A 24,480-nucleotide genomic window follows, 5' to 3' on the forward strand; every position below is an offset into this window, starting at 1 on the left:
CTGCAGGCACGCACCAACCACACTGGCTATTTTTTTTTTTGGTAGAGACGGGGTTTTACTGTTTTGGCTAGGCTGATGTTGAACTCCTGGCCTCAAGTGATCTGGCCACCTTGGCCTCCCAAAGTGGTGGGATTACAGGCGTGAGCTCCCATGCCCAGCCTGCCTGCTTTTAAAAGAGAAAATATTATTGCCTTTAAGCTTATTATAATTTGCAATATGTTTAGTCTTAAAAGTCATTACTGATTTCAGTATGGTTAGTTCTTCAGCCTTGCAAGTAGTTTTTACAGAACGCATGGATTTAAATAAAAATCCAATCTGGTTTTTATATTTTGTTTTGCTCTGTCTACTTTCTCCTTTTCTTTCTCCATGCTTCTGTTCTCTGTTTTACTAGGTTAAGAGAACAGGGAATCTTTCTCCAATAAGTGCACTTCTCAAAAACAATCCTTTCAGAATAAAACCTAAAAAAAAGTTATGGAAATAAAGGGGAATATGAATTTTACCTTATACCTGTTACTCAGTTAATATAGGCTCTGCTCATACAGATTATGCCTTTATTTCTTTTCTTTCCTTTTTTTAAAAAAATATTTAATTGTATTTATTTTAATGCTGAATTTAGCCCTGTGTCATAAGTTTTTGTTTCTTCAGTTTCTTCTGGGATAACTTTTTCTTCTGGGCAACCTCCTCTTCTGGTTTAGGAACAATTTGTTCCTTTTCAGTAAGGATCATCTCAATGTGGCAGAGAGAGCTCACGTGTGGGTTAATCCGACCATGAGCTCTGTAGGTCCAGTGGCACATCTTAGGTGCTTTGTTCGCTTTGATATACCCAATGACCAGAGAATCTACATCTAAACCCTTAAGTTCAGCATTATTCTCTGCATTTTTAAGCATGTGCAGCAAAAATTCAGCAAGCTTTTTGCACCACTGACCTTGTGTCCAGCCCCACTGCTTGGCCTGGGCGCACCAACCAACGCAACCATTGTAATGTTGGAATGGTACACGCTGTTTCTGTAAAGTGGTAGCTTTCAGATACTTCGTGGCTTTTCGTATACGCATACTCTTGATGGCCTGAGAAGTGTCATGAGTATTCTTAAAGTGAACACGAAGATTTGAACCTCTAGATTTGCATGATTTTGTGGGATTCTCTGGGTCAAGTGAATAGCGAACCATTTTCACAGATTACCTCAGGCCACGTAGGGGAAGAAGCCCCTTCCCCTTCCCCTTCCCTTCCCTTCCCCCTCTCCCTTCCCCCTCTCCCTTTCCCCCTTCTCCTTCCCGAGTTTCCCAGATTTCCTTTCCTGATGCCCAGGCTGGAGTGCAGTGATGCAATCTTGGCTCACTGCAACCTCTGCCTCCCAAGTTCAAGCGATTCTCCTGCCTCAGCCTTCCTGAGTAGCTGGGATCGCAAGCGTGCACCACCACGACTGGCTAATTTTGTATTTTTAGTAGAGACAGGTTTCACCATGTTGGTCAGGCTGGTCTCAAATTCCTGACCGCAGGTGATCCTCCCGTCTTGGCTTCCCAAAGTGCAGGCATTACCGGTGTGAACCACTGCGCCCAGCCTTTTCTTTTGTATGATAGCTGTGGGTATGTTTGTCTTAGCCTGCTGACAAGATTGTGTACCACTAAGGGTAAAGAGTATGTTTTACTCATTTTGTACCCCCTGTAGTGCCTACCATAGTGCTTTGTACATAATGGGCAAATAAATATCTGTTAAATTATTTTCACAGCTGGTGGATATTGGAATGATGTTTTGAAATTAAATGCAATTTAATTTCTTCTTTGGAAGGGCGTTTTTTGGCCCCATAGAACATAAGGATTTTTGTAAATTCACACACATTTTACTCTCTGGGCCCCTAAAGAAGAACAATGATATGCATTTGATAGGTGACTAGTTAGGCTGCAGTTGCATTCTTTTTTTTTTTTTATTAAAAAAATTTTGTTTTTAATTTTGTGGTACATAGTAGGTTTATATATTTATGGGATACCTGAGATGTTTTGATACAGGCATGCAATGTGAAATAAACACATCATGGAGAATGGGGTACCCATCCCCTTAAGCATTTATCCTTTGAGTTACAAACAATCTAATTACTTTCTTTAAGTTATTTAAAAATATACAATTGGGCCGTCGTGGTGGCTCATGCCTGTAATCCCAGCACTTTGGGAGGCCAAGGCGGGTGGATAACATGAGGTCAGGAGTTCGAGAACAGCCTGACCAACATGGCGAAACTCCGTCTCTACTAAAAATACAAAACTAGCTGGGTGTGGTGGCACATGCCTGTAATCCCAGCTACGCAGGAGGCTGAGGCAGGAAAATCGCCTGAACCTGGGAGGTGGAGGTTGCAGTGAGCCAAGATTGCACCATTGCACTCCAGCCTGTGCAACAAGAGTGAAACTCTGTCTCAAAAAAAAAAAAAATTAAATTATTATTGACTATAGTCACCCTGTTGTGCTATCAAGTAGTAGGTGCAGTTGCATTCTGTGCCAGTATCCCAAATAATTATTTTCATGTTCCAAAGAATGACTTGCATGCAATACCAGTAGACCTGAGCTTCACCATGATATGGGAAGTGAATTCTTAATATTCATTCACTCAGCAAATCTTTATTTAATGCCTGACTCCGTACTAGGCACAGGACACACATTGGTGAACCACTCTGTCCAACTAACTGAGATTATTAATTCCAAATTGATGTTATGAAGGAAAAAAGGATTAGTGTTTCATCATGTCTCTCCCAGAGGATTTTCTACAAATTGGTTATCATTAGTTGTCTTTGAGTGGGTAGGAGTGTAGGGCATATGGAAAGTTGTAAGATTAAATGGCATTGATGAGAATAGGAGTTGAGGCTGGACGCAGTGGCTCACACCTGTAATCCCAGCACTTTGGGAGGCCGAAGTGGGCAGATCACCTGAGGTCAGGGGTTCAAGACCAACCTGGCCAACATGGCGAAACCCCATCTCGATTAAAAATACAAAAAATTTACTGGGTGCGGTAGCTCATGCCTATAATCCCAGCACTTTGGGAGGCCAAGGTAGGTGGATCACCTGAGGTCAGGAGTTCAAGACCAGCCTGGCCAACGTGGTGAAACCCTGTCCCTACTAAAAATACAAAAAATTATCGGGGTGTGGTGGAGGGTGCCTGTAATCCCAGCTACTTGGGAAGCTGAGGCAGGAGAATCTCTTGAACCCAGGGGGCGAAGTTTGCAACCAGCCGAGATCGCGCCACTGCACTCCAGCCTGGGTGACAGAGCGAGACTCTGTCTTGTTAAAAAAAAGAATAAGAATTGAAATGTTCTGCCCACTTTCTGACAGTAGAGGAAAATCAGCTTATTTTCTCTTTGATGGAAAAATTATATCATCTTGTTTTTGTGGTTCAAATGCAGAATGCATTTATGAAGATTACTGTTAGAGCTTCTTTCATTTCTGTCTTTCTTAGAAGTCACAGAGAAGCTGGTAGGAAAAGTACAAGGTATGGGTGGATGTGGTTTTTTTGGTTATGGTTGTAAAACCTAAGGTTAATTTGCTCCTTCTTACAGGAAAATAGCCTCTAGGGATGACGGGTTTTGCTTCCTACATGGTGCAGGGAATCTGAGTAGTGTCATTTATAACAAGACTACAGAGGGTGAGTCCGTGTGGGGGTGCAATTTTTCTATTTTACCTCGCAGAGCTCTGACTGGAGTGCCCTGGGAAGATGTCCAGTCTCAGCATAGGTCATTCCCAGGCTTGGAGGCTGATTCAGTTCTTTGCCACACAGGGAGTTTGGTGATCCTGTGGAACCTGGAACTTGACACTTTACATGACCAGAGGAGAACAGATGTAGAAATGCTTAAGATATGTGTCTCCTTGCTTTGAGCTATAAATGAGACTCTCTGAGAAAGTTCCCTTATGCGTAATGTTCCTCCAAAGTCCAAACCAAAACTCTTGGAGGGAAAGTTGGTCAGAGCATGGAGACTCATCAGTATCCCCTGTGGGTTCTGGTTGAAGTGCCCGTCACAGGCAGTGTGTTTTTCTATTTTCTTCTCTAGGCAATGTGAGCAGTTTGGATGTATTCCCCAGCTGTGTGCCACGTGGCTGTGGGAACCTTTTGACCACCAGTTTCTTTGGAGTTGGGCTTTATTATAACATGCTTCCGTTCCCTGGGGTGGTGTGCTCTGGGCAGGATGATGGGAGTGGGACTTGAGGATTGTTTTGCTTTTCATTTGTCTAACTAATGATACATCAGAATTGTCCCAAAGAATTATGTCCAGGTTATGTATTTATAAAAGCCTTTGATTTTTTAAAAAAAATTCCGCTTATTTTAAAAAGTACTTTCATCCCCAAAGTGTCTAACTTTAGTTTCATCAGATTAAGAGCTTAAGTGCCTGGGAGGCTGAGGCAGAAGAATCGCCTGAACCCGGGAGGCAGAGATTGCAGTGAGCCGAGATCACGCCACCGCACTCCAGCCTGGCGACAGAGCGAGGCTCCATCTCAAAAAAAAAAAAAAAAAAAAAAGCTTTAGTGCCTTATTTATGCCAGACAAATTTCAGTTTAGATCTTTTTTTAACACTTTCTAGTCTATTTAATGGGGAGAGAATTTCCCAGGGTTTTTTTTTTTTTTTAAATCAAGTCAAACTTGCCAGAGCAAAGACTAAGGCCCTATCACAAATGCAGCTAGGTTACAAGACTATTTTAAATAAAAGCTCTTTCTATTCAAATGAGAGGGACAGTGAGAGTGAACCAGTATGGAGTTTATGTTTTAGGAATATTCCATATGATATACTCTAGCCTTAGCGTTTAATATTATGGCGATATCTAGGTGCAAGGAGGAAAGTGGGGGAATATAGCTAGTAGAAGAAAAGTCATTCTTATTTTTTAGTATATGAGAACCCCATGAGGAAACCTCTTTTACTTTCTCCTGATTGAACAACTGACATGCTCTTCTGGTCCTGTCCCATGGAGAGAATTGGAAAAGTTTTGCTGCTTTAACTTGGAAAAGTGGTTTGTTGGTATAGGATAAAAGTAGTTAGTGTATAATGGCGATATAGTCTCTACCACTAATAAACATAAGGGGCCACTACGGGCAGTGCAAAATCAAAGTCAAGCTTCCTCTGGTGGTTTCTTTCTTTCTTTCTTTTTTTTTTTTTGAGACTGAGTTTCACTCTTGTTGCCCAGGCTGGAGTACAATGGTGTGATCTTGGCTCACCGCAGCCTCTCCTGGGTTCAAGCGATTCTCCTGCCTCAGCCTACCGAGTAGCTGGGATTACAGGCATGTGCCACCACGTCCAGCTAATTCTGTATTTTTAATAGAGACGGGGTTTCTCCATGATGGTCAGGCTGGTCTCAAACTCCCGACCTCAGGTGATCCGCCCACCTCGGCCTCCCAAAGTGCTGGGATTACAGGCATGAGCCATCACGCCCGGCCTTGGTGGTTTCTTATTTAATGAACCTGATGGTTACAGGTAACTTTCATCCGACTGTTCTATACTGGAGCATCATGTTGGTCTATACTGCTTAGACTTGTGGATTTGGATTCTAAGTCTGATCCTAAACTACTTGCTTAGATCAGTGCCTTGAACTCCCCAGACTCTGAACAAGCAATAGTAAACATCACAGGAAGATTGATGGGATGGAAGGTAATGTGCAGGGCAAAAGTGGAGACAGTGAAGAAACTGTTGTTGTTCAAATCCTGTTATTGCTGTATTTGATGGATTTTTTTTTTTCCGGCTGGTTTTTCTTGTCAAGTAAAATCCTATCTCTTGATCTCTTTCCTCTGAGATCAAGAGCTGCATACGCTTTGCTAGGTATACCTTTGGATCCTAAAAAAATTATTTTGAAATAATTTCAAACATACGTAAGTATTGCGAGAACAATAAAAGAGTTCCAATACCTGCTTCATGCAAATTTTCTAGTTGTTAACATTTTCATGGGTTTGTTCCATCACCCGGTCTCTCTTCTTCCTGATCTATATTAGATGTAGTCTTTTTCTGAACATTTTGAGAGCTGAGTGCAGTTAGGTTTTCTCATCTCCTCTGAATACTCCAGTATGCATTCCTCCCAAACAAGGATGTGCTTCTATGATCATCATACAGCTCGCCAAATCAAGAAATTAACATGGGTTCAGTACTACCATCCAGTCCACAGACCCTGTTCAGGTTTTGCCAACTGTCCCAACAATGTCTCCTTTTTTTTTCCTTTCATCACAGGGTATATGACATCAACCCATCCCTGGAGATGTTTTCTCCACCTTAAATTCACCAGTTTTAGGGCCAGGCGCAGTGGCTCATGCCTGTAATCCCAGCACTTTGGGAGGCCATGGCGGGTGGATCACCTGAAGTCAGGAGTTCAAGACCAGCCTGGCCACTATGGTGAAATCCCATCTCTACTAAAAATACGAAAAAAAATTAGCCAGGCATGGTGGTGCATGCTTGTAATCCCTGCTACTTGGGAGGCTGAGGCAGGAGAATTGCTCGAACCCAGGAGGTGGAGGCTGCAGTGAGCCGAGATCATGCCATTGCACTCCAGCTTGGGCAACAAGAATGAAACTCCGTCTCAAAAAAAAAAAAAATTCACCATTTTTTGCTTTGCAGTTGATTAGTTTGTGAATTCACCATTTTTTTCCTTTGCAATTGATTAGTTTGTGGAGAGGTGTTCTTGTATTTCACTGATACCCTGTTTCTCAAAAAACCTCCTTCCAGTAGACCTAGCATTCACTGACAACTCCCACCTGTCTCAGTGATGGGGTTTTTTTTGTTGTTGTTTTCTTTTTACAGGCAAGGTCTTGCTCTGTTACCTAGGCTGGATGGAGTGCAGTGGTGTGATCATAGCTCACTGCAGCCTTAATCTCCTGGGCTCAAGCAATCCTGCCTCAGCCTCCCTAGTATCTGGGACTACAGGCACATGCCACCGTGCCTAGCTAATTTTTAAATTTTTTGTAGAGATGGAGTCTCACTATGTTGCCCAGGTTGGTTTTGAACTCCTAGGCTCAAGCGATCCTCCTGCCTCAGCCTCCCAAAGTGCTAGGACTACAGGCATAAGCGACTGTGTGCAGCCCAATGGTGATTTTTATATCCATCATTCCTTCTATATGTATTAGTTGTAGTCTGCTGTAAAGAAGAGCTTTCCTTTTGTCTTGTTTATTTAATCAGTGTAGACTTGTGAATTTTTTCAATGGATTGTAATATCTTCCTATCACTTTTTATTTTTATGCGTAAATTGTCCCCACTTTGGTGAGTGAGTTTCCCTTCAAGCTGGTTCCTGTGTCCTTTTGACATATTCCCACCTTTGGATCATTGTTAATGCTTATAAACTGTTACACACTGCCTTCCAAATGCCAGAAACTAAGCCCTCTGTGAAGCATGGGGTTGGCTTCTTTCAAGGAACTACTTCCATCTCTGCATCCCATACATTAAAGCTTCAACTGCCAGCTGTGATTCTGTTCCCTCTGTAGTGTGACCAGTCTCAGGAGCAGTTTCACCCAGAAAGGAGCTTGTTCAGCATGCTGCTGAGTGCGTTCCCATTTCACATGGCTCCCAGGGAGTATCAGCCCCTAGGGAGGCAGTCTCCTCTCCCCAGGCACCAATACTATCTGCTTCTTAAAAGCTGTGAGAGATGTTAATGTGGTCCTGACATAGAATAACTTTAGAGAGACTTCGGCCAACTTGACTTTTCCGATTCCAGCAAGAGCTTTGCCTACTAGAGTGCATTTCAGTCTCTAATCTTCAATAACTATCCCCTTCCAAAGAAATAGCGTGTACTACTTGGTCCTGAAGATTCTGAAAGCCAGACTGCCTAAGCATCTGTTTTCCTTAAATGAGGGTGCCTCCTGTGTCAGTCTTTAAAATTTAGCTGAAGGTCAGAGAGCTTGTTTAGGAAGGATAAATAAATATTTCTGGACTGAATTTTTTCTCTCTCAGTCCCTGGAATTTTTGTAGCTCAGTACTTTGAAGCTTGTGGTAGAATTGACTGTAGTAGAAAGACTACATAAGATTACTTTCTCAATTTAGGATTTGTTCTTTTCTCTACTTTTGGTATAGATCGTAAGAAATAAAACATCACTACCTATTTGTGGAAATGCATATTTGTGTCACTGGTTGCCTCAGTTAACTATAAAAATCCTTTGTTTTTCATTCACTTTCAGAGGGGACTTAAGTTGACTTCCCATAAAAGCATGGAAAATACAATGTTAGAAGTGATATTTTTGGCCAGGCATGGTGGCTCACACCTGTAATCTCAGCACTTTGGGAGGCTGAGGCAGGCGGATCACTTGAGGTCAGGAGTTTGAGATCAGCCTGGCCAACATGGTGAAACCCTGTCTCTACAAAAAAAAAAAAAAAATTAGTGGCACTTGCCTGTAGTCCCTGCTACTCGGGAGGCTGAGGCACGAGAATCACTTGAACCTCGGAGGTAGAGGTTGCCCTGACCCGAGATCATGCCACTACACTCCAGCCTGGGCGACAGAGCTGGAGTTTTGGCACACGCCTGTAGTCTCAGCTACCTGGGAGGCTGAGGCACAAGAATTGCTTGAACCAGGGAGGTGGAGGTTGCTATGACCCGAGATCATGCCACTGCACTCCAGCCTGGGCGACAGAGCTGGTGTTTTCTTTTTTTGAGCTCTGTCTCCGTCTTTTTTTTTAGGCCAGGCACGGTGGCTCACGCCTGTAATCCTAGCACTTTGGGAGGCTGAGGTGGGAGGGTCGCGTGAACCCAGCAGTTTGAGACCAGCCTGGGCAACACAGTGAGACCCCATCTCTATTTAAAAAAAAAAAAGTGAGATTTTTAAAACTACCAAAGGAGGGAAATCCTTGGGTACCAGGAACAAGTATTGCAGTAATAACTGTTGAGACCTGAATTAACTCTGAAGTCCGTGTTAACTTTATGAGCTACAGGAGTATAATAAAGCAAAAGCATTTTCTATTTCACCAACTTTTATAGTGCCTTCCCTACCTTGGACATAGACTGTACCTTAAGAGCCTTCAGTTACCTTTCACGAGTATGTATTATTGATTGGTAGTGGCTGAAAGGTGTGATAGATTTCCTCACTCATCTTAAGGGTCATGGCCAACACTTCTCTAATAAAAGACAGTTTAACAAGAGAAAAGCATAGCAAATTTATGTGACACGGGAGCCTTTAGAAATGAAGTCACAAAGACCCAGGGAAAACTGTCTGTTTTTATGCTTAGGTTTGATGAAGAATTGACTGCCGTGTAGAAAGTCATTGGACAGTAGGACATGATCTAATGGTAATAGACTGAGAAACCCAGCAAGGCTGGTCTGTTCAGGTTATTCTTGGGCTCTCTATGTGCATTCCTTCCCCCAGGGTGTGGGATGTGGCAGGTCCTCTCTGGAATGAGGGTCTTCAGAGGACAAGAGAGCAACCTTTCTAGTTTTATGGCTTGCTTCAGAGAAGAGGATTTCTAGTTAGTTCCTTTTTTTTTTTTTTTTTTTGAGACAGAGTCTCACTCTGTTGCTCAGGCTGGAGTGCAGTGGCACGATCTCGGCTCACTGCAGCCCCTACCTCCCAGGTTCAAGCGATTCTCCTGCCTTAGCCTCCCAACTAGTTGGGACTATAGGCACATGCTACCACGCCTGGCTAATTTTTGTATTTTTAGTAGAGGTGGGGTTTTACCATGTTGACCAGGCTGGTCTCAAACTCCTGACCTCAAGTGATCCACCCACCTGGGCCTCCCAAAGTGTTGGGATTACAGGCATGAGCCACTGTGCCCGGCCGGGGTTTCTAGTTTCTGTGGTCTTGAGGAAGAGGAATTCTGGTTTCTGTGAGTAGCTTAGGGGGAGAAAAAGGGGAGGCAGACAGGAGGCCAGGAGAAGGTCAGAGAGCAACCTTGCTTCTGAAGCCTTCCAATCTCCTTTAGTTCAAAGTGCTCAGCATGCCAAAGCACCATACTTTGGGGTATTGTTTTCTCAGCCTGATGGGATGGAAAATAGGCAAGAAGGAGAGCGTGTTGCTACAAATCGATTGCTATTACCCCAAAAACAATTTAAATAAAATATCTATCCTAAAGAGTCACTAGCAACAGAAACAGGTCATGAGTATTTCCTCCCTCCCATCTTCTCTTTTCAGAGTAGTCACCCAAACAGTAATACACACTGACTGTTGAGCAGAGCACTAAGAATTTCTCTGCAAAGAGCCTGCTGTTTGTTTTAGCAAAGAGACTTTAGAGATCTCAGGTAGAATAACATTTTTTGAAAGTGTGTACCAGCCAGTGGTAATGCTGCGGTTTTCTCCATATGCTTTATTTCCTCATGGTTTGGGGCAACTTTCATAGGGATTGTATCAGTCTGCTTTACATTGAGGTCCTACAGTTACTAAATCGCATTTGACCCCAGATTAGAAAACAGTGTGGCATAGGGGGCATTGTCTACTGGCCCCCAGAGACTTAGGTACAGTTCCTGCTTATCTCTGCAGTTTGTTGCTCAGAGAAATGGAGAAACCTGAGCTGTTTTTTGTTTTTTCTTTTTGAGACGGAGTTTTGCTCTTGTCACTCAGACTGGAGTGCAATGGCATTATCTCGGCTCACTACAACCTCTGCCTCCCGAGTTCAAGCAATTCTCCTGCCTCAGCCTCCTGAATAGCTGGGATTACAGGCATTGGCCACCATGCTCGGCTAGTTTTTGTATTTTTAGTAGAGATGGGGTTTCACCATGTTGGCTAGGGTGGTCTCGAACTCCTGACCTCAGGTGATCCACCCGCCTCGGCCCCCCAAAGTGCTGAGATTACAGGCGTGAGCCACTGCGCCCAGCCTGGTTTGGTTTTTTGAGCATCCATTTCCTCATCTTCATTATTATTATTTTTTGAGGCAGGTGACTCACCTCAGGAGAGTCTCACAGTAGTGTGATCACAGATCACTGCAGCCTCGATCTCCCCAGGGTCAAGCAGTCTTCACACCTCAGCCTCCTGAGTAGCACACCACCATGCCTAGCTGATTTTTAAAAATTTTTAGTAGAAACAAAGGCACGGCGGGGGTTGCTCCCTTTGTTGCCCAGGCTGGTCTCTCACTTCTGAGCTCCATCCACCCGCCTCGGCCTCCCAAAGTGCTGGGATTACAGGCGTGAGCCACTGCACCCAGCCTGGTTTGGTTTTTTGAGCATCCATTTCCTCATCTTCATTATTATTATTTTTTGAGGCAGGTGACTCACCTCAGGAGAGTCTCACAGTAGTGTGATCACAGATCACTGCAGCCTCGATCTCCCCAGGGTCAAGCAGTCTTCACACCTCAGCCTCCTGAGTAGCACACCACCATGCCTAGCTGATTTTTAAAAATTTTTAGTAGAAGCAAAGGCACGGCGGGGGTTGCTCCCTTTGTTGCCCAGGCTGGTCTCTCACTTCTGAGCTCCATCCATCCGTGTCGGCCTCCCAAAGTGCTGGGATTACAGGCGTGAGCCACCATGCCTGGCCCATTTCTTCATTTTTAAATGGAGTTAATAATAGTCCTTGTCTTGTAGAATTGTGAGCATTAAATAAAATGAAGCAAATAAAGTGATCAATACATAGAAAGGGCTCAATAAATGTTATGTAAAACAAAAACCAAAATGGGTTGCTGCTTTAGTTGTTCTTCTCTTCCATCTAGCTTGAAACTTTTGTTTAGAAGTAAACAAAAATCAAAATCTGTATTTAAGAACAACCACCAAGAACAACAACAACAACAAAAGCCTTGGTTTGCACTTAAGACAATTTGATATGATTTTTTCTCCAGCCAGAGTTGGCAGGGTTAATGTGAGCCAGCTGAGAAGCCATGCTGTTACCTTCTGGCAGCCCATATGCAGATGCTGTTGTATTAATTACAAAAGAAAACTCGATTAACTTGGAAGTCCTTTAACTGTCAGTGAGGCAGCTGCTCCAGCTCTGAAACAGGTTTTCTTCCTCCCTCCTACTGTCAGTCTACAGCTTTTAATCTCTTCTTTAGAGAACTGCTAAGACTGCACTGTAGGTCCTCAGAGCCCCTGGCTAGTTCAGTCTACTTTTTGATCTGCAGTTATAGTGGTCCAAGGGGCACTTGCATAATTAAATTCACATATAATTGAAAATAAAATAAAAACAACCACACCAACCACCCATCCCCCTCACATCATTGTTCTTTCAGCAGTTAAAACCTGGCATTTTAGAATTGGAAAGCATGTTAAAGATTATCTAATCCAACTCCACCCCCCTTCATTTACCGACGAGCATTTCAAGGCTCAGAAAGATCAAGTGGATTGCCAAGGTCACAGAGCTCGTCAGAGTGGCAAAGCCTGCCTTCATTCTTGTGCTGTTCCCACTTCCATATTGCGTTCCACCACATCACTGAGCAGTGTGTGAGAATCCAGGAGTAAAACCATCTGCTTTCAACTTCATTTCTCTCCATGCCCTTGTTCAAATCTGGTAGAGATGTCAAATGGATGAAAAAGCTAAAGATTTAGTGGGAGAAGCAAAGGGCTTGGATAGTGATGTGTTGGAAAACAGAGACGGTGATGTTTGCCATGGACTTCTAACAGTGTACTGGGATCAACTTCAGCACCCTTTCCTACTGCGCTGGTCTTTGGTTGTTTTGACAGTAGCAAGTTTATTTGTGGTGACTTTTTGTAGGAAAGATGGAGGGCGGAAGTGTTCATTTGGGTCAGATGAATAATGAGGTGTGTCTGCTCTGGTTTTGGCTGATGCAGCCTGTTTCATTGGCTGTCCTGTAGTTGACACTTTGTTTCAGAGGTGCAGAGGCTCTCTCCCTCTCGTCCTGAAAAGTGATTTAGTTGGTTTTCTTCTCTATTATCCACTCTCCTGGTAGTAGCAGTAACAAAGGTTATTTAGGTTTGTTGGTCTTTTTGTGATGAAACCATTTTTATTATAGGAATTTAAAAGTTGTCAGTATGCATTCACACGTAGACACTTATGTGAAAATCTGGGGAGGACTGGGAATAGAAGAAAGCTAGGAAGTGTAGATGAGGTGAAGACAGTCTAGCTGGACTTCTTACTGCTCGAGCTGAGACTATGGTAGTTAAATTCCACAAGATGAATGGAAGGGTCCTATTCTTGTTTTTTTTTTTTTTTTTTTTTTTTTTTTGAGATGGAGTCTTGCTCTGTTGCCCAGGCTGGAGTGCAATGGTGTGATCTTGGCTCACTGCAACCTCCGCTTCCCGGGTTCAAGCGATTCTCCTGCCTCAGTCTCCTGAGTAGCTGGGATTACCACCACGCCTGGCTGATTTTTTGTATTTTTAGTAGAATCACGGTTTCGCCATGTTGGCCAGGCTGGTTTTGAACTCCTGACCTCAGGTGATCTGCCTGCCTCTGCCTCTCAAACTGCTGGGATTACAGGCGTGAGCCACTGCACCTGGCCGAAGGGTCCTGTTCTTTTATCCACATGAAAGAGGTTTTTAGGAGTGATGGTTGCTCTTAAACTATTCATCATGATACCGGACTTTTCAAAGTACTCAGTGGGTTTGCTTACAGCTTTGTATAGGTAGCTCTCCCCACTAAATGGATTCTCAGACAAAACAAACAAATCTATGACATTAAGCCCTTGGTAAGTGTCAGGCATTGTGTCGGGTGTTGAGGATGAAATAGGATGGTTCTTCCTGCTTTATATGATTATAAACAGATAATTAGAATAAAGCATGGTAAGTGTTCTGCAGTTGAGAATAAGGTATGAAGGGACTCAGGACTGGCCTGTTGCTACTTGTTAAGTGGCCACACAAGTAATTGGCTGTGTCCTCTTGCTTTTAGGTTGTAGATCAAAAGAGTAGACTAGTGGTCTGGTGTTACACTCTTGTATTTAGTAAATACCCTTGCACAGAATTATATACTTAGTTAACTCTGTTGGTTTTTGAAAGGCACTCATCTCTTTCCCAGGAGAGTAGATTTGCTTGTTTCAGTGTCTGGTGTTGCTGATGTATATGTGCGGGCCAGGCTGATATCCTTATAGACAGACATGAAAAGAAGGGCCGTAATGAAATGCATAGAGGGATCTGCGTGAACAGAGACGTCTTTAACCCTTTTGGTGTTACTGTTTGTGAAAGAGAAGGATGCTTGGGGATTTGAAATCGTAGCTGGGTAGGTTCACTTTGAAGTAGAACCACCTCTTAATTGATTCAGGCCTCTTTTGCTTCCAATTCTGGAAACAAAATAAATGGCCTACAAATAATTTAATGCAGCTTATGGTTAAGTGACTAAAGCAAATACTGTTTCAGTTAGTGCCACCGGAAATTTCAATTATGATGGATGTGTTTGGCTCAAGGATTGGCCCTTTTGCGGCCTAAGTACTGTGTGTCTGTGCTTTTCTGAACAAATGCAGGAATTGCCTGAATCTTAGAGATAGGCAGACACTGATACTGAAGGAATAAGGAAGTGATATAGTTCAGGCTGAGAGTTTCAGTGAACTAATTTCAGGTTATTTTTCTCAAACACAGATTCTCATTCTTTAGGAAGCTTGTTCTGTCTTGAACGTTAGTTGAATGTGTTTGGGGGAAGTTATCCATTTAGATTAGTAGTAGTTGCCTTAAAAGGAGAAGTTTTTTTTGTTTTTTGTTTTATTTTTAGATTTTTATTTGTTATTATTTTTTGTGCAAAACATAAGGGTGGTAAAAAACAGATTTTTTAAATTGACACATAGTAATTGTACATATTTATAGGATACGTGTGGTATTTATAGGATACATGTGGTATTTCGATATGTGGGTAACAATGTGGTAATGGTCAAATCAGGGTAATTGGGATGTCCATCAAGGAGAATGTTTTTGAAATAAATCACATCTCTTTCTAGATTTGCCTGGATTTTATCCTAATAGGCAGTTCTTTCCCTTTGTCCTATTTAGGGTCTTGTCTCCCATAAACAGAAGGAATGTGATTTGATTAGGAGGTATTGATGTTAATTGAGCACCCAGTGTTTTAAGGAAACAGATGACTCGGCAGCTGGGACGTTGTCACCAGCTATCAGAGCGATGAACTGGAAAAGATTCTAGAGCTTATGCAAACTTGAATAACATTTCATTTTATACATTTATACATTTTATACATTTATAGCTCATACATTTAGTAGTAAAATATGTCACAATGAAGAACATAAGCTAAAACCGCATATGGTAGATAATTTAAAAGGGCTCTGTAGTGCTATATTATGTGCTGCATGATGGTATCTTGGTCAACAAAGGTACAGTATTTTTAGCATACGTTTTCTATGTTTAGATATGTTTAGATACACAGATATTTACCACTCTGTTACAGCTATCTATAGTATTCAGTACAGTAACATGCTGTAAAAGTTTGTAGCCTAGGAGCAATAGGCTACACCCTATAGCCTAGGTGTGTAGTAGGCTATACCCATACCACCTAGGTTTGTGTAAGTACACTCTGATGTTCACACAATGACAAAATTGCCTGATGATGCATTTCTCAGAATGTATGCCTGTTGTTAAGCAACACATGACTGTAATCTGTGTTCAAGTATTAGGTCTTCTGTCAGAAGGAAGGGTTTAATTTTGACACATTCAGTTATGTTTCTCCTTGGGCTCACATCCCAACTAGTGTAGTTTTTTCGGGCTTTGTTATTTTAATAATTTTGGTGTTTGTGATGGAGTCCTTATAAACTCCTTAGGCTGTCCCTCCACTGAATGAAAAAGGAGCGGGGCGGGAAGATCAGGTCACTCCCACATTTCTGGGTAGAAATAACAGTTTGTTCCTAGGGGGTGAGCTAGGGAAAGGAATTCTGTTTGATATGTGAAGAGCCTTTTCTCACTGGGGTTTTTCCCCTGATATGTCCTTCAACCAAGGTTCCTAGAAATTTCTCCTCTAGGACCTTGTCATCCTCATGGGATTTCTGTGTGAGTCTCTCTCTCTCCCCTTCCTCACTCCTCTCTCTCTACTCCTTTCTCTTCCTCCACTCTCCCCTTCCCCAACCAGGCAAACTGAGCTGCATTTCCTTCCCACCTAAGGAAGAGAAGTATCTCCAGCAGATTGTGGACTGCCTCCCTTGCATACTGATCCTCGGTCAGGATTGTAACGTCAAGTGCCAGCTGTTGAATCTGCTGTTGGGGGTGCAGGTGCTTCCCACCACCAAGCTGGGCAGTGAGGAGAGCTGTAAGCTTCGGCGCCTCCGCTTCACCTATGGGACTCAGACTCGGGTCAGCCTGGCACTCCCTGGACAGTATGAACTAGTGCACACGCTGGCTGCTCATCAGGGCAACTGGGAGACCATCCCTGAGGAGGATCTGGAGGTCCAAGAGAACAATGAGGATGCTGCTCATGTTTTAGCGGAACTGGAGGTAACGATGCACCATGCTCTCTTACAGGTACCAATCTCATACTTCTATACCAATTGTATACATATATACCAGCTTTCCTTTTATTTTGACTTTCTAAAAAAGTAATTCGATGATATATAGTCTGAACTCTGAGCAGCAGTGGCTAGTGGAGTCAGAGGAACATAATCTGGGAAGTTGAAAAACAAACAAGGCTGTAGCAATACCCATTCCTGCCTCTTCTTACCATGCTGCAAGGCCCTGAGTAGTTTGCTTGTCTCCTCACTTCCTTATCTCCGTTTCTGAAATGAAAGGAGTATGTGATACTTGTTTCTTAGCATGCTTTTACAGAATAATCGTAATCAAAGTTAGAAATCCTTTCTCATTTCTTAACAGGAAGATATTGCTTGAATTGTCTCCAGTTACCGCTTTCTAAAAGGAATGATAGATGATGGATGAGTATTGTTCTTAATGGAATTGAGACCAAGTGAAGAATTTTGTGGGTTCTTCCTTAGATCTAACCATTAATTTACTAAGTAGTACAGAGGATAGATCATTTCTTCTACTTTATAAGGAACATGGGAATGTGAGGACAGGTCTGGCTCAATGTAAGGAGATGTGGAGATCCTGTTATTTGAAGAGTATCTTAGTTTCTCTCATAAACTCCCAAAGAGAGCACAGATCTGTGCCATCTCGTAAGATATCATATTATCTAAGACTTTATACATTATCACTTAGGAAATACTTCTGTCTTGGTCTGTGTTTCCTTTCCTACTGGATAGTTAGGACCAGGCTATTTAATTAGACCAAATGGGGATGTGACTATGGCAGGGTCAGGAGTGGGTAGGGATAAAATAATTCGGCCATACTCAGAGTTTTACTCTTGGTTAACTGTGCCAGGAAGGATGGGCTAGTTTGGCAGGACCTGAAAGAGTGGTTTCTTCTTTCCTTCTTTCTTATAACCACTTCATCTACCCCACTTCTAAGAAGCTTAGTTTCTCAGTCAATGAATGAGTCCTTTGGTTGTGGCCATGGCCTGTGACACTCTAGAAGTAAAAATTGTCATCTCATTTCCTTCCACAGTCCATATTTCTTTCATCTTGATAAATGCCACAGGGGGCTATGTAACAAGCCCCCATTCTCTCTCAGCTCAGTTTCAGTGGTGGTTTCCTGTGTTTTCAAACTGAGAGTTCACATTTCCTAGCTCCAGGATAATGTGAGGGTTTTTGAATAGCTCTGATAGTAACTCTGGCAGTAATATTTGTCTATTAACTGTGGCATGTTCAGTTGACCCATGAACTTCTTCACAATTCACAAGTATTTCATCCATCCATACACAGTCTCTCTGTAGTATACAGTTTTGGTCTAGTTCCTTCAAGCTTCCAATAGCTCAGTGGTTTTCAAACTTATATATATATATTTTTTTTTCTTTTCTTTTTTTTTTTTTTTTGAGATGGAGTCTCTCTCTGTTGCCCAGGCAGGAGTGCAGTGGTGCGATCTCAGTTCACTGCAACCTCCGCTTCCTGGGTTCAAGTGGTTCTCCTGCCTGAGCCTACAGAGTAGCTGGGACTATGGGCACCCGCCACCACACCTGGCTAATTTTTGTAATTTTAGTAGAGACAGGGTTTCACCATGTTTGCCAGGGTGGCCTAGAACTCCTTACCTCAGTGATCCACCCGCCTCGACCTCCCAAAGTGCTGGGATTACAGGCGTGAGCCACCACGCCTGGCTACTTTTTTATATTTTAATTCACTGTAAGACATACATTTTCTTTCAGGACCCAGTACATATATACACATATACATTTGAAATATAAGTTTCATGAAATATTACTTTTGCTTTCTGCAGTACATACTGATAATTTCTTCTCTCTTCGACTTCATTTTTTGAAAATGTTAGTAGCAGCCCACTAAGTTGATGCTATGACCTGATAGATTATAACCTGTAGCTTAAAAAACACTGTTGGGCTCAGTGGCACACACTTGTAGTCCCAGCTACTGGGGAGACTGAGGCATGAGGATTTTAGAGACCCTGTCTCTAAAAAAAAATAATAATAATACTGTTAAATAGCAGAAATGACTGCTGTGAATCAGGTGGTGATTTTCCCCATTCTTGCCTTTAATAACAATCCTGGAATGTGACAAAGCCATCTGCAGGAGAGGCAAATCATTTGACTTTTTTCTCTTAGTCTCTTCATTTTATTTTTTAAAATTACTATTATTATTTTTTATTTTTTTATTTTTGAGAGAGAGTCTTGCTCTGTGGCCCAGGCTGGAGTACAGTAGCGCAGTCTTGGCTCACTGCAACCTCTGCCTTCCAGATTCAAGCAATTCTACTGCCTCAGCCTCCCAAGTAGCTGGAATTACAGGTGTGTGCCACCAGGCCCAGCTAATTTTTGTATTTTTAGTAGGTATGGGGTTTCGCCATGTTGGCCAGGCTGGTCTCACACTCCTGACCACAAGTGATCCTCCCGCCTCTCAGTCTTGCAAAGTGCTGGGATTAAGGCATGAGCCACCATACCCGGCCCCTTCATTTTATTGGTTTAAATTTCTAATGCTTGTCTGAGCACAGTGATTTATGCCTGTAATCCCAACACTTTGGGAGACTGAGGGAGGAGGATTGCTTGAGCCCAAACGTTCAACACCAGCCTGGGCAACCTAGTGAGATCCTGTGTACACACCTGTGGTCTGAGCCACTTGAAAGGCTGGGGTTGGGGGATCAAGTGATCCTCCAGTGATCCTCCAACCAGTGGAGGCTGCGGTCAGCTGTGATCGTACCACTGTACAACACTTGGGCAACAGAATGAGACCCTGTCTCAAAAAAATTTTTTTAAAGATCTTTCTCTTCATTACTTTGTGGGTTTTTTTGTTTGTTTGTGTTTCTGAGATGGAGTCTCACTCTGTTGCCTGGGCTGGAGTGCAGTGGAGTGATTTTGGCTCACTGCAGCCTCCGCCTCCCGGGTTCAAGCGATTCTCTTTCCTTAGCCTCCCAAGTAACTGCGATTATAGGCGCCTGCCACCACACTCGACTAATTTTTATATTTTTAGTAGAGATGGAGTTTCACTATGTTGGCCAGCTGGTCTCGAACTACTGACCTCAAGTGATCCACCCCCCTCACCCTCCCAAAGTGCTGGGATTACAGGCGTGAGCCACCATGCCTGGCCCTAAATTTTTTTTTTTTTAATTTCTAATGCTCATTTACTTTTGTTCCATAAATTGAGGTGATATAAGAAAGTCACAGAAAGGAAAGTATGAGCCGTCCCCCTAAGTGCATATCTGAGCATGTGTCTTCCTACTGAGAGCTCCCAGGGCCTACTCCTGGTGTGTGCTAAGCGTACAGACAGAGGAAACAACTGAGGAGACTACTTGGATGGGATGTTGAGTTACCAAATCAGCTTTCTCTCAGCATAGTTAAAAAATATATTCTCTCTTCTCTTTTCTTGAGGAATTCTCTAGCCTCTCATGTTGTTTCATGTGGTTTGTGAGGCTTCCTTGGCCAGTGTTTCTCAAGATCTGCTTTATTCTCCAGTGGTTTTGATGTAGGCCTCATACCAGATCCCTGTAGTTCTAAGTTTAGAACCCCTTGATGTTGAGTCTCAGAGGGCCTTGCAACCTTTGTGGAATCCAAGCACTGCCCTCTGACTGCAGCCCGGCTCCTGTCTCTGTTAGATACATCAGCAATGCTCAGCTTACTGCTGGGGGCATTGCACAGCAGCTACCTGGAAGACTGTTCATGCCAGCGAGAATGAGCTTTTGGTTTAGCTCCAGTTATTTTTAGGACCAGTGAGTTAGCTCTAAACAGCCCTTCCATCTGATTTGTGAAGAGGGTAGTAAAGAAAGGAAACATTTAGCTAAAGGAAATCAAGATTGAATTAGGGGAAATGCAATGTTCATTTTGAACTGTCAAATTATCAAAGCAGAATTTCCCCTGCCCTCTTATACAATGGTCATTCTTCTAAAACATTATTTTAAAGTCCTCATAAATTAGCCATTTTCAGTTTGTTCCAGAATAGGCCAACTCACATGGACCCACATTGCTTGGTATTCCCACCTTTTTAATTCTGGATCCCCTGAGATTCTCAGTTCATAATTCAACAATAGAGGAACACCGTCAAGCCATTAGTATCTGAAACCTCATTTGGTGTTCAAACATCGTCACTTTCCAGTTGGCAGCACATTTCACCATTCACCATATTCACTAGTTGTGTCTTTGTATACAAAAGTACTCCCCCTTCCCCACCCTCATGCCTTCCTTCATGTATATCTGACAGCTCCTTTTCTTTTTCTTTCTTCTTACAAATCTGATGGAACAGTTGTCTGCCTTAGAGTTGCTCACTCTGATATATCTGTGTGTGGTTTTTTTTTTCTCCTGTGAACACCTGTAAGGAAAGGAAGAAGCAGCAGCAGAAGTGATTAAACTTGCTCAGCCTGAGATGGGATTCCTGCAACCTGGAGGTGGCGTTTCATTTACTGTGGCAGTTACATAGCTTCAGTTGATCTGCTCTGATCAGTAGCCTGTTTATCCCCACCAGGTGCTTTTGGCCCTTTGGGCTGCCACATACTGACCTGGTTTTTGGCTCATGGTGTTATCTGGTGGGGTTTACTTTGGGGAACTTTTTTTTTTTTTTTTGAGACGGAGTCTTACTCTTGTCACCCAGGCTGGAGTGCAATGGCGCGATCTCGGCTCACTGCAACCTCTGCCTCCCGAGTTCGAGCGATTCCCCTGCTTCAGCCTCCCGAGTAGCTGGGATCACAGGTGCCTGCCACCATGCCTGGCTAATTTTTGTACTTTTAGTAGAGATGGGGTTTCGCCATGTTGGCCAGGCTGGTCTCGAGCTCCTGACCTCAGGTGATCTGCCCACCTCGGCCTCCCAAAGTGCTGGGATTACAGGTGTGAGCCACTGCACCTGGCCTTTTTTTTTTTTTTTTTTTTTTAACCGTTTTTAACTCTAACCAATTGGAGTAGTAAAGTTTTATCTTTATATTCCTCAACTAATAGCTAATCTGTTTTTTTGTTTTGTTTTGTTTTGGCTTTTTAATTTTTGAGACAGGGTCTCACTCTGTTGCCCAGGCTGGGAGTACAGTGGTACGATCTTGGCTCACTGCAACCTCTGGCTCAAGTGATTCTCCTGCCTCCTCCCAAGTAGCTGGGACTACAGGCGTGCGTCACCATGGCTGACTAATTTTTGTATTTTTTGTAGAGACAGGGTTTCACCGTGTTGACCAGGCTGGTCCTGAACACTTGAGCTCAAGCAATCTGCCTGCCTCGGCCTCCCAAAGTGCTGGGATTACAGGGATGAGCCACCATGCCTGGCCACTAATTGTTTTTGTTTGTTTGTTTGTCTGTTTTGCTAAACTGTTTTTAACAAACAGATATTGGTATTTTAAAATTTTCAGTAATTAATGCTTTTACAACTCATAAGCATTATAAAGGATCTTAAAATGACAAGTTTACATAAAATTTTAACCCCAAATTTACTAAACACTGTTTGTTGCTAGAAAACTGGCTTCTCTCAAGTTTTGTCTAGTTATTGGCATTTCAAGACCAGACTGGGCAACAAAGTGAGACCTCGTCTCTACAAAAAATTAGCCAGGTGTGGAGGCGTACACCTGTGGTCCCAGCTACATAGGAGGCAGAGGCAGGAGGATCACTTGAGCACAGGAGGTCGAGGCTGCATTGCATCTTGGGTGACAGAGTGAGACCCTATCTCAAAAAAAACCACACACACCCCCTCCCCTCCCGCCCCCACACACACAAACCCCAACATCTGTGGCTCACATCTGTGGTCCCAGCACTTTGGGAGGCTGAGGTGGGCGGATCGCCTGAGGTCAGAAGTTTGAGACCAGCCTGGCCAACATGGTAAAACCCTGTCACTATTAAAAATACAAAAATTAGCTGGGCATGGTGGCAGGCGCCTGTAATCCCAGCTATTCCGGAGGCTGAGGCAGGAGAATCACTTGAACCAGGGAGGCAGAGGTTGCAGTGAGCCGAGATCATGCCACTGCACTCCAGCCTGGGCAACAAGAGTGAAACTCTGTCTCAAAAAAAACAAGCCCAACATTTGTTATACATTACTTACCTTTAGTTAGATACTATATTGTCTCTTGAGTATATCTAGGTTAAAAGATAAAAGTTGATAGGTAAAAGGTAGGAAAGACTGCTGAGTGAGATCCTCAGGGCAAGAAGATACTGTTGGAGGAGGGAGTCTATGGAATTGGGCCAAAAAATGGTCAACTCCAAGGGAAAAGAAACAAGGATCGTTTATATGTACAGGACAGAGAAATAAGAAATGATATTCTAGAGGTATAATTAAAATTTTAAAAACTCTTATTTTATGTGGCAAAAAAAGGAAACTGAAGTGATATATTTAAAAAGGATGTGGAAAGTTCAGGCAAATGCTTAATTATAAATTCTTTATGGCAGTAATCCTATTTTGTTTTTAATATCTCTCTCACCTTTTACCCTAGCATACACTAGCATACATAGTAAAATGTAACCATCCTGCATACATTGCTCTTTACCAAAAAACCTGGGAGTTCCTGTTACAGGCTAATATACCTATGAAGGATATGTGTGATTCAGAGGCAATAATTTTTTTTAATCCCTATGCTCACTATAGTAACCTTGATATCTCTTAAAAGAACAGCCTGGCTGGGTGCAGTGGCTCACGCCTGTAATGCCAGCACTTTGGGAGGCCAAGGCAGGCAGATCGCTTGAGTTCAGGAGTTTGAGACCAGCCTGGGCAACAAGGCAAAACCCTCTTTCTACAAAAAATACAAAAATTAGCTGGGTGTAGTAGCACATGCCTGTAGTCCCAGCTACTCGGGAGGCTGAGGTGGGAAGACCACTTGAGCCTGGGAAGTGGAGGTTGCAGTAAGCTGACACCGTGCCATTGCACTCCAGCCTGGGTCTCTGTCTCAAAAAATAACTAACTAAATAAAAACATCCTGTGTGGCCATAAAAAAGAATGAGTTCGTGTCCTTTGCAGGGACATGGATGAAGCTGGAAGCCATCATTCTTAGCAAACTAACACAGGAACAGAAAACCAAACACTGCATGTTCTCACTCATAAGTGGGAGTTGAACAATGAGAACACATGGACACAAGGAGGGGAGCATCACACATGGGGGCCTGTCGGCGCTGGAGGGAAAGGGGAGGGAGAGTATTAGGACAAATACCTAATGCATGTGGGGCTTGAAACCTAGATGACGGGTTGATAGGTGCAGCAAACCATACCTATGTAACAAACCTGCACGTTCTACACATGTATCCCAGAACTTAAAGTGAAAAAAAACAAAACAAAATAACATCCTGAAGCTGAGGCTGTATTTTCTCAATTCATTGTCAGTGATTCATCTCTGGCCTTCCAGGGTTAGCTCTTGAGGCGAAAATCTGACAGCAGTCACAGTCTTAATCTCCTTTTGTCTTCTGCCTTTGCTAGGATTCCACCTCTTTCCTGCACCAAATGGCTTCCTTTCTGTTTTTACTATCTCACATATTTGTTTTGTTTCCTTCTGAGTAGAGGATGGATGGGGTAGGGAATCTTCCCTAATTCAGAGACTCAGAGATTGAAAAGTATTGTCAACGGGCAAAAACTGTTGTTAGGACTATTAACAATATTTTCTTTTTGACTGCTTTTGTGATGTCTCAGCCAATCCATAGAGGATATTATCTTGTTTGATAACAGAGCCTTTACTTTGTAACCAGCATATACTTCTTAATACAGAACCCTAGCTAGAATTGTTAGGACCCCTGAAAGCATCTAGTCTATCTTTTTTTTTTTTTTTGAGACGGAGTCTCACTCTGTTGCCCAGGCTGGAGTGCAGTGGCACGATCTCGGCCCACTGCAAGCTCCGCCTCCCAGGTTCACGCCATTCTCCTGCCTCCGCCTCCCAGGTTCACGCCATTCTCCTGCCTCAGCCTCCCAAATAGCTGGGACTACAGGCACCCGCCACCGCGCCCAGCTAATTTTTTTGTATTTTTAGTAGAGACAGGATTTCACTGCGTTAGCCAGGATGCTCGTGATCTCCTGACTTCGAGATCCACCCGCCTCGGCCTCCCAAAGTGCTGGGAGTACAGGCATGAGCCACCACGCCCGGCCGCATCTAGTCTGTCTTTTATTCTACTTTCATAACTTCCCGAACACCAAATCAGACAGTGCTTGACACACAGTGGGCCTTCAATGAGTGTTTAAACATTGTCTTTGTAGCTACACGGACCTGGATTTATATCCTGGTTTTGTCACTTAGCTGTGTCACCTTGTTCCCTCATTTGTAAGA

At 43.1% G+C, this 24,480-nt stretch overlaps 2 protein-coding genes across 5 annotated transcripts in view; one reads left to right on the forward strand and one right to left on the reverse strand.

The window, feature by feature from the left end:
- DSTYK (dual serine/threonine and tyrosine protein kinase) overlaps positions 1–24,480 on the forward strand; it is a 72,284-nt gene that overhangs the window by 10,167 nt on the left and 37,637 nt on the right. For 2 of the 4 annotated variants that reach the window (XM_024231985.2, XM_024231989.2), the window contains exon 2: positions 15,863–16,251. In XM_024231985.2, coding sequence (XP_024087753.1) covers positions 15,863–16,251 — 389 coding nt within the window. The remainder of the gene's footprint in view (positions 1–15,862; positions 16,252–24,480) is intronic. The other 2 variants (XM_009238912.3, XM_063725658.1) reach the window with 1 other exon arrangement.
- LOC100448901 (large ribosomal subunit protein uL22-like) lies at positions 613–1,167 on the reverse strand. The gene has a single exon (XM_054560152.1). It carries the CDS (start codon positions 1,165–1,167, stop codon positions 613–615), a length of 555 nt encoding a protein of 184 aa, XP_054416127.1.

This window comes from Pongo abelii, chromosome 1 (genome assembly GCF_028885655.2).
Source record: "Pongo abelii isolate AG06213 chromosome 1, NHGRI_mPonAbe1-v2.0_pri, whole genome shotgun sequence".
NCBI lineage: Eukaryota > Metazoa > Chordata > Mammalia > Primates > Hominidae > Pongo > Pongo abelii.

Bases quoted from the DNA above. Each gene is read 5' to 3' on its own strand.
- LOC100448901 (XM_054560152.1), bottom strand. From the start codon at position 1,167: ATGGTTCGCTATTCACTTGACCCAGAGAATCCCACAAAATCATGCAAA.